General features: G+C 49.8%; 1 protein-coding gene across 1 annotated transcript in view; it reads right to left on the reverse strand.

Moving 5' to 3' along the window:
• The window catches only part of SHB (SH2 domain containing adaptor protein B), an 80718-nt gene extending 70254 nt beyond the window's left edge, over positions 1 to 10464 (reverse strand). The window contains exons 1-2 of the mRNA XM_050716540.1: positions 10400 to 10464; positions 8428 to 8980 (exon numbers count right to left, since the gene is read on the reverse strand). Coding sequence (XP_050572497.1) covers positions 8428 to 8980; positions 10400 to 10464 — 618 coding nt within the window. The remainder of the gene's footprint in view (positions 1 to 8427; positions 8981 to 10399) is intronic.
• Positions 10465 to 10784: the final 320 nt, after the last annotated feature.

The following is a 10784-nucleotide window of genomic DNA, read 5'->3' on the forward strand; positions in this document are numbered from 1 at the left end:
TTAGCAACAACACCCATGCACTTCAGTGAGCTCAAACTTTAAGACTCATCCATTCACCTTTCAATACACCATGGTGACAAACAGGCCAGTTCAGTCACCCACGGGTCTGCAGAGCATGGTGTTACACACAGCACTCGGGAGCTACAGCGCACAGCCATAGACCTCTCCGAGTCCCCCCAGCTTCCCCTGTCTGAGCTTCATGACAAGAGTGTGGGAGGGAAAAATGAAAAGCGTTTGTCTAATTCCTCGGGGACAACTTGTTCTTCCCAGCACTGAACACAATGAGCGCCTTGGTCACTTTCCACCTTTCTACCACAACCTAGGAGCATTTGGCAGCTCACAGCTTCTCTTATGTTGTAGCTTCTGATTCTCAACCATCTTGAAGTCATTTATCTCTTCCTCCCATTATGAAAATTTCTTCCAGGATTTAGTGAATCACTCAGCTCACCTTCTTCACTGCTGCTGCAGTCTCAGTAACCTTGCGTTGCTTTTGCCAGAGATGCACGTCTGTCAGCCACATCAGAGCTTCTCAAATGAATTTCAAGCTTCATATTGGCTGCAGAGGGTCTTCATTCTTCAGTATCTACTACAGATCTCTGGCTGGGCAATCATGCCAAGCACTGTGGCTGACCAGCTTATTTCTTTAATGCAGACATGTCAGGGGATGGAAGACAAGAGAGGAACACTGGAGACTGAGGCAAAGGAACATCTCTCTAATCTGAAATAGCGATAAGTTAGTCACAAATCACAGCAGCCACAGCAAGTTGGACCAATGCTTGCACCTTGAATTGCGGGACACATCATCCCAGTCAGTTTAACACTAACCAAGCATTTACTCCTTTCTACACTGTCCTGGTTTTGGCTAGAACAGAGTTAATTTTCTTCCTGGTAGCTGCTGTGGTGCTACATTTTGGATTTAGGATGAGAATAATGCTGATAACATGCTGATGTTTCAGTTGTTGCAGAGCAGTGCTCGCACGGAGTCCAGGACTTTTCAGCTCCTGTTGCTGCCCTGCCAGTGAGGAGGCCGGGGGTGCACCAGGAGCTGGGAGGGGACACAGCCAGGACAGCTGGCCCAGGCTGGCCAGAGGGATGTCCCATACCACGTGGTGTCATGCCAAACAATTAATATGGGGTGGCTGGCTAGGGCAGGGGGGTCCCTGCTCAGGGATGAGCTGGGCATCAATCAGCAGGTGGTGAGCAATTGCATTGTGCATCACTTGCTTTGTATACATTATTGTTATTACTATTACCATTATTACTATTATTATTTCTTTTCTGTCCTATTAAACTGTCTTTATCTCAACCCACAAGCTTTCACCTTTTTCCTCCCCAGTTCTCTCCCTCATCCCGTTGTGGAGGGGAGGATGAGAGAACAGCTGTATGGTGCTGAGCTGCTGGCCAGGTTCAACCACAACATATACACACCACAGGCAGAGTTACACAGAAGGCGGGACAAAAATCTGTTTGCTGGAACAATACTGGTTGAAACTGAAAAAGAAAGGTATCTGAGAGGGTAAAATTTTTCTTTTAAAGACAGAGACCGCTCAAAAAAAAAAAAAAAAAGAGAGACAGCACTCTCAGACCACCTGAAGAGAATCCATTGCAATGCAACATCTCCCTGACAAACTTCCTCTGAGTCCCAGTTACTGACCTACAATCTATCTCTGCAAGGTTCAGACAGGGAACTACCCACTGGGTACGTAGCATTGCTCCGGGCCATTCCTATCTCACTCAGCGCATGCCGATCTTTAAAATTACATTTGGCACACTGCTGTGACTCTTCTCTGAAGATTAGACTACGCCGTTTTTTAAACCACGCAAGATTAAAACAGATCTTGAAACATTTCAGAAGAGCAGGGATCTGAATTCCAGGAGGGTGGTAATCTTTCACACATGCTCCTCCTGCAGTTCCTCAGCAGCCTTTAGTCTGCAGTCCTAAATAACTGCTGTAGGTGGCTGAAGTCCATCAGTGGTCACTACCGCTCCCACATATGAAGCCTATGAAATACTTTAATACTTTGGAGATTGCAGTCACTGGCAATCCAATGTCTAGTATGTTTGTAAAGTCACATGGAGAAAATATGAGAATTCAAGCATTACTGTTTGACATCAAAGCACAGAATTCAGCTACAGAGAACAAAACAGTTCTGCAGGTATTTTTCATCCATGCCAAACAGACCACAGCTGTTTTTTAAAGAGTTAAAGATTAACAAGCTACTTGCTTTAAGCTGACCTCCATCCCTCCAGTGGAAAACATCCCAAGTACTTGCAGGCCACAGCAGCTATGAGTAGTGGAGGTTTTTTGTTTGTCTGGTTTTTGTGGTTTTGTTTTTTCTTTTTTTTTTTTTTTTCCTCCTCTCTCCAGCTAGAACTGAAAACTGTGGTCAAGAAGTCAAAATGACTGGCCTGGTAGACACGGGAAGAACAGTGGATGTTGCCTGCCTGAACTTCAGTAAGGCCTTTGACACTGTCTCCCATAAGATTCTCAAGAAGAAGCTGATGAAGTATGGACTTGATGGGCAGCGAGGCGGATTGAAAACTGGATAAATGTCAGGCCCAGAGGATAGTGATCAGTAGCACAAAGGCTGGTTGGAGTTCACTCACTAGCAAAGTACCTGATGAGTCAATACTGGGTCCAGTCCTGTTCAATGTCTTCATTAATGATGTGGATGATGGGGCAGAGTACCCTCAGCAAGTTTGCAGAGGAAACAAAACTGGGAGGAGCAGCTGGCTGAACACCAACCAGCAAGGTGCCCTTGCCACAAAGAATGCTAATGGTATCCTGGGATGCAAGGGGTAAAGTGTTGCCAGCAGGTCGAGGGACGTGATCCTTGTCCTCCACTCAGCACTGGTGAGGCCACACCTGGAGCTCTGTGTCCAGTTCTGGGCTCCCCAGTACAAGAGGGACATGGGTACACTGGAGAAAGTGCAGTGAAGGGCCACCAAGATGAAGGGACTGGAGCACCTCTCCCATGTGGAAAGGCTGAGAGAGCTGGGACTGTTCAGCCCGGAGAAGAGGAGGATCAGGTAGTTTCTCATCAGTGTATATATAAATACCTGAAGGGAGGGTACGAAGAGGACAGAGCCCAGGGCAGGGGCAGAGGCAGTGTTGCTGGACCAGGTATACTCCAGAGGTCCCTTCCAAACTAACCCATTCTGTGATCCTGTCTCCTGTGTCAAAGGCTAAGCTCCCTGGTTCAAACTTCATGTCTTTTGGTATCTGTTTCAAAATGTGACTTTGAACATAGATGGAGAGAGAAAAATTAATGCACAGACTAGCTCTGCAGTAGCTACCTCTCAGGCCATAAACTGCTCAGAATACAGGCCTAAGATAGAGAAGAGCACATATGCTAATTCCTGATGTCCAGGAGTAGGACAGGGACACAACATCAAGATTAAAGTGTCAATGACCAGAGATGTAATTAAAGAGCTCACAGCTGGACAATGCAAGGAAAGACAAACACAAGCATTATCAGAAAACAACTGTGTCTATTCTGAGCTTTTGCCTAGAACTTCCAACCACACACTTAATATTCTGTATCCCACTCTCTCAGTCCAAAGTGAATGAGAACTTTGTACCACACAATGAGCACAGCTCAGAGTCTCTGTCACTAGCAGCAGTGCCCATGTGTTGGATGGGGGATGACATCCCAGCACAGACAGATACCAGTCTTGCATGCTCTCCTGTGAAGGAAGACAAGGCACACATAGAAGATTGCTGCAGGCACGTATTCCTGCTTGCTGGGGGTCAGGAGGGGCCATGGTTTGTACACATTACACAGAGGTTGCAGAGAAGGGGATGGAAACTGAACAAAGGTCCACTATCCTGCCCAGCTTCCTTACAGGCATTCGTACCGCAGTAACAGCCTTTTTCAGAACGAGGCCATGTGGAACGCGTTCAGCTGCAGTCTCCCAGTAAATGATTCAATACCTACATCTGCGTTCAGAAGGGGCAAGTCAGTCTTTTACTTGAAGCCAGTAACTGAGGCACTGTCAGTGTTCTGGATCCATTTACTGCAAAGGTATACGCAACACACTCTCAGAAGACAACCACTCTTCCATCTTCCAACCACCTTCCATCTGCACGTGTCCAACTGCTTCAAAATCCCTTCTGGTAGCCTTTTTCTGCTCTAATTTTCTTTGTCCAAAAGTCTGAAAGTCTGGATGGTTTCCACGGCTGAGATGGTTTGCAGCTGTTGCAGTACGCTGCAGAAGCCAGGCATGCTTGTAACCAAACAACCCACCACATCACTTGGAAGAGCCCTGAAGTCACAAGGACTCCGCAGGTTTGGGTAACAACTGAGTACCCTGCCCTTCTTAAGATGGATAGTCCCTTGATCATCAGACTGATGCATGTAGAAGAATACATTTCTATCTGTCCGAGATGCATGGAAAAAAATACAGCTTGCTGCCTTTATGCATGGTCATATCCATACCTTTCACGCAGGATCACAAGACCAGAGGCCACCAGTATTATTTTCCAGACCTCTGGCTCAAAGGCAGAACCATATGTCAATAGGAACCACATGCAGAAAGCAAGATTGTTTCAGAGTACAGCCTGTTGTAAAGAGCAGCAGCCTGACACCCTGCTGCAACTGGATTATACATGGGAATATGACACAGACTTCCATCTGTAATTTAGGATCTCTAGAAAATATATACTTGGGTATAGATAATTCTAACAGCGCTAAGATATCTTGTGTTTCTCAGTGCATCTCAAAGATTCTGCTAAATACACGTGACTTGTTCCCACCTGCAAGATCAAATGCAGACCTTCCGGATAAGAAAATAAGACAAACATCTTCTCAATGTTTACTAAAAATTTTGATAATATACAGATATTAATATTGTTCTATGGAGCATAAGCACTTTTATCCTAGAGCTGAAAAGCTCAAACTGCATGTTCATAGCCAAGTGCAACACAACAAAAGGTAGTTGTTTCATGCATAATAGAGGGACAGCTTCCAAGGCAAATGGCCTTAGCTCTCACACTTAGCTAGCATCCAGATCTCAGTACCACGAACTTCTGAGGTAGATCCCATGGAAACTAAGTTTTTCCTTCCTATGCAAGTACAGAATTCACACAAAGCCCTTGTCTTCAGACCTTTGGAAATTAAGCTGCCTTAAAGTTTCCTGCCTGCCTGCTACTGACACACAACATTTACAACCTTTTCCCCTGGATCAACTCTGAGTGTGCGGAGGTGAGATCTCTACTGGATCAGATACATCCTCTCCTGGGGAAACGGATCTCACAACTTGCAGTGCCTTCTGCAGTACCGTACCCAGAACTGCTGCACTGTTTTACCTCTGCTGCACAAGGGAGAGGGCAAAACGCTGCTCATTAGGAAAGGACTGTCTTTTGAAGGAGAAGTACACTACAACCCTCGCTTTTAAATACCAAGAACTTGCTGCAGCAGAGTAGTGATACATTTGCTGTCTGAATAGTCTTTGAGTTTCTTCAGCTCCAAAGCCAAGTGGAGAAGCATTCGAGTGAGAAGTTACACAAAGTATGCTTTTACACAGACACTTTCTCCTCAAGTATTACTACCTTCACAGATTTACACACAACACCAAAAAAAAAAAAAAGGAAAAGGAAGAGTCACTCAGGAGGATCCCAGTTCACCAAGAGGTTTGTCCACTCAGTTGATAGTAAGCCGCATCTTGCATTTGTTCTTACAGAAAGAGAGCAGCCGCCGAGCTTACACATACGGCCACATGTCATTCTGGCTCACCGACACTCATTTGCCTGCTGCAGGAGAGGTGGGCAGTTAATTTCTTCCAGGTTAGCATTAACGGTGGAAGCCACTAATTTATTTATCATCCATACTAGGGGAACTGAACTCCTTCAGCCACAAATTGTTACCTAACCTGATCTCCCTTGCTTTCAGATAAGCATCACTGCTAAAGACCCCAAACCTGCCTGATAATACTACCCAAATAAGAAAATAAAAATAAAAATCCACAAACCAATTTGAATTCAAAGTCACCTTGCAGTGGTGACACCCTTGGGCACCTCCTTTGAAGGCCATTCACTTCACCATTACAGGTGTACTGGCCTCCTACCAATTTGGGTTTCTCTGCTTCAGCCTCGGTCAATCAGTATTCTCACCTCTACCATCAAGCCTCCTGAACCCCAGATGCATTGCATCTCTGCGGTTACTTTCACAGCCTCCGAACAGAATCTTGCAAAATACTGTGATGTGCCATTAATTTAATTTGTATCTCCTCTACTACCTGAATCAGTTGGTCTATCATTCTTTTCCCCAGGAATTTAGACTAACCAGTCTGCAGTTATTTATACTGTGCCATTTGTCCTTTATATGTAACCACACCAAACAAGCACCTTAAACAGTCTCCTATCCATTCCAGTACCTCTTGCAAATTTAACACACAACGACCAGGCACAAAGCTTCAAAAAATTCTCACTGAATTTGTTGAAAAACATACTTCTCTGTTAAGGAAAACAGCACTTTATCCTTGCATGTTCAAAAAAGAAAAAAAGACCAGAGAAGTTTGAACAGACCACAAGACTTTACCAAACACTCCTGGATTGTTAAACATTAACACCTTTCTGAGATGATGGACCTATTCTGCAACTATATTTTCTTTCATTTGTAATATACTTTCCAGTTTAAGCTACGCTAGTCATGGATTTCTTCCCCTCTCAATGTTTTCAACATTTCTATCAACTTTTCTGAATGTCTGACCTCTAGATGTTTTCTGTCTTTTTTTCCCCCCATTTGACACCTTCTTTACGGTCACCCTTCTGTAGGAAGGTTATTTCCACCTGCTTTATTTGCCATTGAGCACGCCGCAGTCTTCACTGAAATCCTCATTTTTTCTCCTCTCAGCAAGTGACAGAGCTGTTCTGTCAGGGTTCACTTTGCCGAAACGAAAGCATTTGTCTGCCTGCCTGTTAGGGCACTGCTTTCCAGGTTCACCTGTCAGTCCTTGCATATCAGGGCTGTGAAATGATAGTGATCTCATTTCCATTGCTGGGAGGAAACAGTACAGAAGGCAAGGTGCGTAGCTCCTCATAACCAGGCTCTGAGGGGGGAGGGCAGGGACAGGCACACCTGCCTTTTCAGACCAGTAAAGATTTCCTGCTCATCTCTCTCAAAGCCAGGAAGCATGTGGCTACGGCATGAGCATTCTGTATCTTTTGGGGAATCATCCTATCTTGAAAAGGTGCAGGCTGCTCACTCAAAACCAGTTTTAGAACACGCAGAAAGGCTTGGAGCAGCACACACTCATAACCACACAAGGTAGCAAGTTGGGTTAAGATGTCATTTCTGTTTTGAAAATTGCTTCACTAGGTTCTAACACAGAAAGATTAAAAATAAAAAATAACTGCCCTTTTTTATATAAAAAGAACAGCAGCTGCACTTGGAAGCATTTCGCCCCAAGCAGTTATTTTCCCTAAAGTATGAAGTTGTTGAAAGTATTTGCCTAAGAGTGGATACATAACCCTCAGCACAGGTGACTGACAGAAGACTGAATATACTGAAACCGTAACCTTAATGATGATTCACTTCCGCGAAACAAGTCACTTCCAGTCAGGAGCTAGGTGTAAAAAGACGGACCAGGTAATAGGAGTTTTAATCTTGTATCATCACCATGACAAGCTGATTTATTTGGAATTCCACCTGGACAAGATATTATTTATCGGGTTGTCATGGAGATGTGCTACCACTCAATCCAATCACCTTACAAACTCAAACATGTACACGCAGATCATCTGAACTGATAACATTCAGCACATACTTAGGATTCCTGTGACACAGTTATTACTCTGCAGTTTCACAAGCTAGTTTACAACGGGGATAAAATTTAATTTCCTATACATATATATATAAAATTAAACTGTGCTTACAGGAAGAGCAGAGGTGGGGGGACGGAACGTCTGCTGTGTTTACAAAATAATTAATGCGACTTCCCTCTGCAGAGTTTCTCCCTGGTAACCAGAGTTCAAGATCCCAGCACTTGAAAGTGCCGTTTCTACAGTATATGTGGCGAACCACCACTAGAAGATAGGAGAACATCTGGCTACAGGAGCCAGTGGCTAGGCAGCTTGCTTCGGGTACCTGCCAGCTGCGAACACGCAGTGTGAGGCAGGCGTTAGGCTCCTGTGACACGGGAATTCGCGCTGCCTCACCTTCAGCTCTGAACCGGGAGGTAACGAAGCCAACGTGTGAGAAACAGCCACCTCCAGGAGAAGCAAGTCGCTAATATTTCGACGTGAATTGTTGCCGTAAGCTCACGGCTAGCCGCGGACATGAGAAGTGCAGCTGGTGAGTGCCCAGAGCAAGCCTACTCTAGGGGTTATACCCTAAAGCTCTCAGACCTGCAGAGGAACGTTAACGCGTAAAGAACACCCTCCTGAGAGGGAGAGGGGCGCGGAGCCCTGCGGAGCGCGGCACCCACCTTCTCCTTCCCCGCAGCAGGCCGCGGGCGGCTCGGGGCCCGTCTTCTTGCCCTCGCCGATGTCCACCCTGATGAGGCGGTGCCGGGGGGAGATGTACCTGACGTCGGGCGGCGTGCCGGGCCGCCGCTCGCTCTGGCTGCGGAAGAGGTGCGGGGAGCCGGGCGCGGCGGGGCTGGCGGCGCCGCAGGACGAGGAGGAGAAGAGGCGCGGGGCCGGCTCGCCGGGCTCCTCGGGCCGGCACAGGGCGCGCAGCTTGCGCAGGGACGAGCCGGGCCCGCTGTACGGGTCCTCGAAGTCGCGCTCCTTCTGCGCGCGGTAGGCGCGGAGCAGGTCGCTGGTGTCGTCGCGCAGGTGGCGGTGCGGGAAGCCGGGCGAGGCGTGCGGGTGCTGCTGGTGGTGCTGGTGGTGGTGCTGGTGGTGCTGGCGGTGGTGGTGGAGGTGCGGCGGCCCGTCGGGGCGGGGCGCGCCGCCCGCACCGTTGCGCTTCTCCCGGTAGTCGGGCCGCGGGGGCTGCGGGGGGCTCTTGGTCTTGTTGTTGCCCAGGCTGAAGTACTTGTTCAGCCATTTGGCCATCGTCCCCGCCGGGCGAGGGCCCTCAGCGGCGGCCGCTGCCCCCGCCGCCCTGCGCGACAGCTCCGCTCGCCGCCCGCATGGAGGAGCCGGGTGGCGGGGCGGCACGGGACCGGCCGCCCCCCTCCGCTCCGCGCCCCGCTCTGCTCCGCGCCCCGCCCCGCTCCGCTCCGCTCCGCGCACACGGGTCCCCCCCGGCGGGCTGCGGGCCCCCGGCTTCCCCCGGCCGCAGCCCGGCTCTCCCGAGCGCCGCCGCCGCGCCTGCACCGCGGCCCGGGCTGACCTCAGCGCGCCGCCGGGCGGGGACGCGGCTGCGCGGGGCCGCCCACCGGGACGGGACGGGACGGGAGGGGCGGGGACGGGCGGGGCGGGGCGCGGGGACGCCGGCAACGGGGGGCGGGGCCGGGGGAGGGGGGGCTCCGCAGGGCAGCACGCGGCGGTGGGGGCGAGCGCTTGGAGTGCGCCGTGGAGTGCAGCTCCTGGTTCCGCACGGAACCACCCCAAAATCAGCCCACGTGTCTGAGAGCGGTGTACAAACGCTGCTTGAGCTCCCCCAAGTTCACTGCCGTGACCACTGCCCTGGGGAGCCTGTCCCAGGTGCCCGACCACCCTCTGGGTGCAGAACCTTTCCCTAACACCCAGCCTGACCCTCCCCTGTCCCAGCTCCATGCCGTTCCCTTGGGTCCTGTCGCTGTCCCCAGAGAGCAGAGCTCAGCGCCTGCCCCTCCGCTCCCCTCGTGAGGGAGCTGCAGGCCGCCATGAGGCCTCCCCTCAGCCTGCTCTGCTCTGGGCTGAACAAACCCAGTCATCCTCAACCACTCCTCACATCTTGTGCTGTAAACCCTTCACCATCTTTGCAGCCCTCCTTTGGACGCTCTCTAATGGCTTTATGCCCTTCTAATACTGTGGCATCCAAAACCACACACAGTACTTGCAGTGAGGCCACACCAGCACAGGGCAGAGCAGGACAATCCCTTCCCTCAACCAGACAGCCAGCCGCATCATGCTTGATGTGCTGCGGGTTACGCTGGGCCCTGGTGGCCATCACCACCACCAGCAGTGTCTCCCTGGGCGTCTTTGCCGCAGGTGCCACGAAGGAGGCAGCAGGCATGAGCCCCCTTCTTCTCCCAGCTGCTCTGAGCCAGGAGGGCTGCAGGCAGGGTCATGCACTCCCATCCCTCTCTTCACCATCTCTGGCCTCTCCAGTCCGAGTGTCCACTGCCCGGGTGTGCTCCTTCCCTTCAGCGGGACGGGGTCTTGGGCCGCGCCCCCAGCAAAGGGCACCAAGCCCTGCTGGTGGCTAGGGCTGGTGCTGCTAAGCAAACAGGATGTAGTCTTGTCAGTAGATGCCTTTCCCAAGTGTGTTCATAGAAAAGGGCTACAGTAAGTCGGAGATGATACCTGTGTGAATCACCCTGCAGAGCAGGTTTATTGCCAGGAGGGCTTGTCACCTTCTGGTCCACCATGGTTGTGACCAGTTAATATTGCTGTTTTTTACTTGCTCTATTTGCCCAAACTATAGCAGCTTCTCCCAAGATTTTTTCTGCCTAGCTGTGTTACTCTCACCTACTGTCTTTAGTACCCATCTCTGTAATGATTTGGTCTGGCCTTGGCAAAAGCTGAAGGCACTGAATGGATATGTAAATGGGGATAGGACTCTTCCTTAGGCTGATCTCTCTAGGCCCATCTGTGGCCTCTGCAACAAGAAAGAAATTAATCAGACCAAAGAACTACTGAGGTGAGAACTTGGCTGGTGGTTCTTCAGTTGTGGGTACTAATCCAGGAC

This window comes from Cygnus atratus, chromosome Z, assembly GCF_013377495.2.
Source record: "Cygnus atratus isolate AKBS03 ecotype Queensland, Australia chromosome Z, CAtr_DNAZoo_HiC_assembly, whole genome shotgun sequence".
Lineage (NCBI taxonomy): Eukaryota > Metazoa > Chordata > Aves > Anseriformes > Anatidae > Cygnus > Cygnus atratus.